The following is a 3284-nucleotide window of genomic DNA, read 5'->3' on the forward strand; positions in this document are numbered from 1 at the left end:
GGTGCCCGATGTTTTAAGGAGCCAAGGTAAGGACCTTGAATGATGATCCCAGTGAACTCGGGATGGAAAAAAACCCTACTGAGCTCTCAGCACTGGGTATCCCCTTGGAGGGAGGTGGACTGAGGCATCCTTTCACTTGCTTCTGGATCATGTGGAGGTCTAAAGTGTCTGTAGCAGAATAGCAGAGAGAAGGGTGCCCAGGCTCCGCCAGGACTTGACATGGTAATACGAAAGATGAGCTGAGAGGACCCCACTGCCGGGACCTGCTGTCACGTCAGTAAATCCAAAGCAGGGCTGAGAGGATGCAGAGGAAAAGTCTTAAGGCTTCTGTTCTTCCTCTGTGGGATTCTGTGGGGACAGGCTGAGCAGGAAAACAGGAGGCTTGTGGGTTCCTAGGGCAGTGTCCTCAAGGACACCTGCAGAGGTGGCCTTTGATTAGGCCAAGGTAGAATCTCCCTGTTTTAAGGTGCTCGTGTCACCTCATTCTCCATCCTCCAGGTGCCCCAATCTCCTGTCTACTGGCCCAGAATCCTGCCTGCGGTCCCTGACCACAGCCATCATGCCCCGTCGGCAGAAGAGTAAGGTCCGTGCTCGTGAGAAACGTCACCAGGCCTGGTCTGAGACCCAGGGTCTTCATGATCAGGCCACCACATCTCGGGGAGAAGAGACCACCTCCTCCTCCCCTCCTGATTCAGAGAGTGCTCCCTCAAGCTCGTCTGCTGCTGGCACCCCCAAGGGGCCTCAGGGAGCCCAAGGCACCACCAGTGCTGCTGCAGGTGCTATAGGCAAAAGATCTGGTGGTGGTGGCGCAGCAGGCTCGAGATCTGGTGTAGGTGCCGAGGGCCAAGTTCAGGGAGGTGAAAATTCCTCCCAGGCTTCAGCTGCTGCTGCGAGCTCTCACACAGATCTTCTGACCAAGAAGGCACAGATGTTGGTGCAGCACATGCTGTGTAAGTATAAGATGAGGGAGCTCATTAAGAGGTCTGAAATGCTGAAGGCAATCAGTGGAAGGTACATGAAGCAATTCCCAGAGATCCTCAGCAGGGCCTCTGAGCACATGGAGGTTGTGTTTGGCCTGGTGCTGAAGGAAGTTAGACCCAACAGTCACTGCTATACCCTGGTGAGCAACCTAGATCTCAGCGACAGTGAGTCTATGAGAGGTGACTTGGGGCTGCCGAAGAATGGTCTTCTGATGCCTCTGCTGAGTTTCATCTACCTGAATGGCCCCCGTATCTCTGAGGAGCACATCTGGAAGTTCCTGAATATTCTGGGCATCTATGATGGAAGAAGGCACTTCATCTTTGGAGACACCAGGAAGCTCATCACAGAAGATCTGGTGCGGGAAGAGTACCTGGAGTACCACCAGGTGCCCGGCAGCGATCCCCCTCGCTATGAGTTCCTCTGGGGTCCTAAAGCGCTTACAGAAACCAACAAGAATAAAGTCATGGAGTTTTTGGCCAAGGTCAATGATACGGTCCCTGATGCCTTCCTGGCGCAATATGAGGAGTCTTTCATACAGGAAGTAAAGAGCACCGGGACCAGATCTGCAGCCAGGGTTGACACTTCTGCCTCGGTCAAGGCTGGCACTTCTGCCTCAGTCATGGCTGCCACTTCTGCCTCGGGCATGGCTGCCACTTCTGCCTTGGGCATGGCTGACTTTTCTGCTTCAGGCATGGCTGGCATGTCAGCCTGGGTTACTGCAGGCATGTCTGCCTCGGTCTGGGATGGCCCTTCTGCTGCAGCCCAGGCTCAGTATCTTGCCTCAGCCAGGCCTGGCATTTCTACTGCAGCCAGCACTGGCCCTTCTGCCTCGGCCAGTGCCCACGCTAGGGCCGTATCCAGCCACTCATCTCGCCCCTAGTGTGGTCGGAAGGCCGTTCTTCACTTTGTGGTCAGAAAGGCCTGTCAACCCGTGTTCCTGTTGATTCCCCCCCCTAGTTTTCAGTTCTTTCTTTTTTCAACAGAAACTTTATTTAGGTTCATGATACAAGTATTTGAGTAAAATGGGTCACACACAGTTTGCTGTTTGTCAGATTTATGAGTAACAATTTTGTTTTTTGAAATGCATATTGGAAATCTTCATATCACTTTTGTGATCCCGGATGAGAATAACATCACTTTAGGATAAGAATATCATTAGAAATATGAAAGACACCACACTAATAGAAGCTCAGAACATAGATACATAGAGAGATAGCCAAAAGTTCTTCAAGTTTTGGTTTGCTTTACTCTGTTTAGTCTCCCTTTTTGTAAATATAAAAGATATATGCTTGGATCTGCTTATGGTTTTCAAGAATGTTTGAGAATATAAATTAAAGCAAATGATTTGTTTGTGGCTCTTCTTTTACACAAACATTAATTGAGCATCTGCTTTTAAGAAGTCTTTCATGCCTGTATTGGCGATGTTTAGTCAAAGAAACTCCCAGTTTCTGCCCATTCACTTATAGTTTCCAGGGAAGCTGTCATTCTATGGAAGAGGCTGAGAGACTCTCTACTTCAAGAAGAACAAAAAAGAAGCAGGGTAAAGAGCGGGTGGAGAGAATATATTACTTTGGTTTCATTGCTAAGCAGAATTTTGGCTGATTGGGGAGGTTGGGTTATTTTTTTTTTTCTTTCAGTTAGAACGCTGCATAGTTTCTGACATCTGATAGATGCAAAAAAAGAAAAGAAACCCAGCTGATGTAACATCTGAGGTCAAGATCATCGTAATAACTGGGATTGCCCCTAATTTCTCAATAGAGACAGGTTCTGTGACAGATGCTTTCGATAAATACATATATTCCACCAGTCTGACAAGGCAGGGTTTATCAAACTCACTTCACAGGGGAGAACCCAAGGCTCATAGAGTTAGAGTTTGGTTTTGTGCCAAAATACTTAAGGCTGGTAAATGACAGACCTAGGACTAGACTCCTGCCCTAAACTACTCTAGCGTACATACTGTTCTTCTCCCCCAACCCTGAGACATACCCTTGTCTTGTCTTTTAAACAAGTACTTTTAACATTTGATATTTCATTTCCCTTGTGGCTCAGCTGGTAAAGAATCCTCCTGCAATGCGGGAGACCTGGGTTCGATCCCTGGGTTGGGAAGGTCCCCTGGAGAAGGGAAAAGCTACCCACTCCAGTATTCTGGCCTGGAGAATTCCATGGACTCCATGGACTGTACAGTCCATGGGGTCACAAAGAGTCGGACGTGACTTTCACTTTCACATGGTAATTCTCTCTTTTGGACTTCCCTGATGGCCCAGGGAAGTCCAGATGGTAAAAGCCTCTGCCAGCAATGCAGG

General features: G+C 48.8%; 1 protein-coding gene across 1 annotated transcript; it reads left to right on the top strand.

Annotated features, from left to right (window-relative positions):
- Positions 1-509: 509 nt before the first annotated feature.
- LOC129641120 (melanoma-associated antigen B2-like) lies at positions 510-2323 on the top strand. The gene has a single exon (XM_055565913.1). It carries the CDS (start codon positions 560-562, stop codon positions 1859-1861), a length of 1302 nt encoding a protein of 433 aa, XP_055421888.1. The 5' UTR covers positions 510-559; the 3' UTR covers positions 1862-2323.
- Positions 2324-3284: the final 961 nt, after the last annotated feature.

This window comes from Bubalus kerabau, unplaced genomic scaffold (genome assembly GCF_029407905.1).
Source record: "Bubalus kerabau isolate K-KA32 ecotype Philippines breed swamp buffalo unplaced genomic scaffold, PCC_UOA_SB_1v2 scaffold_76, whole genome shotgun sequence".
NCBI classification, from domain to species: domain Eukaryota; kingdom Metazoa; phylum Chordata; class Mammalia; order Artiodactyla; family Bovidae; genus Bubalus; species Bubalus kerabau.

Bases quoted from the DNA above. Each gene is read 5' to 3' on its own strand.
- LOC129641120 (XM_055565913.1), top strand. From the start codon at position 560: ATGCCCCGTCGGCAGAAGAGTAAGGTCCGTGCTCGTGAGAAACGTCAC.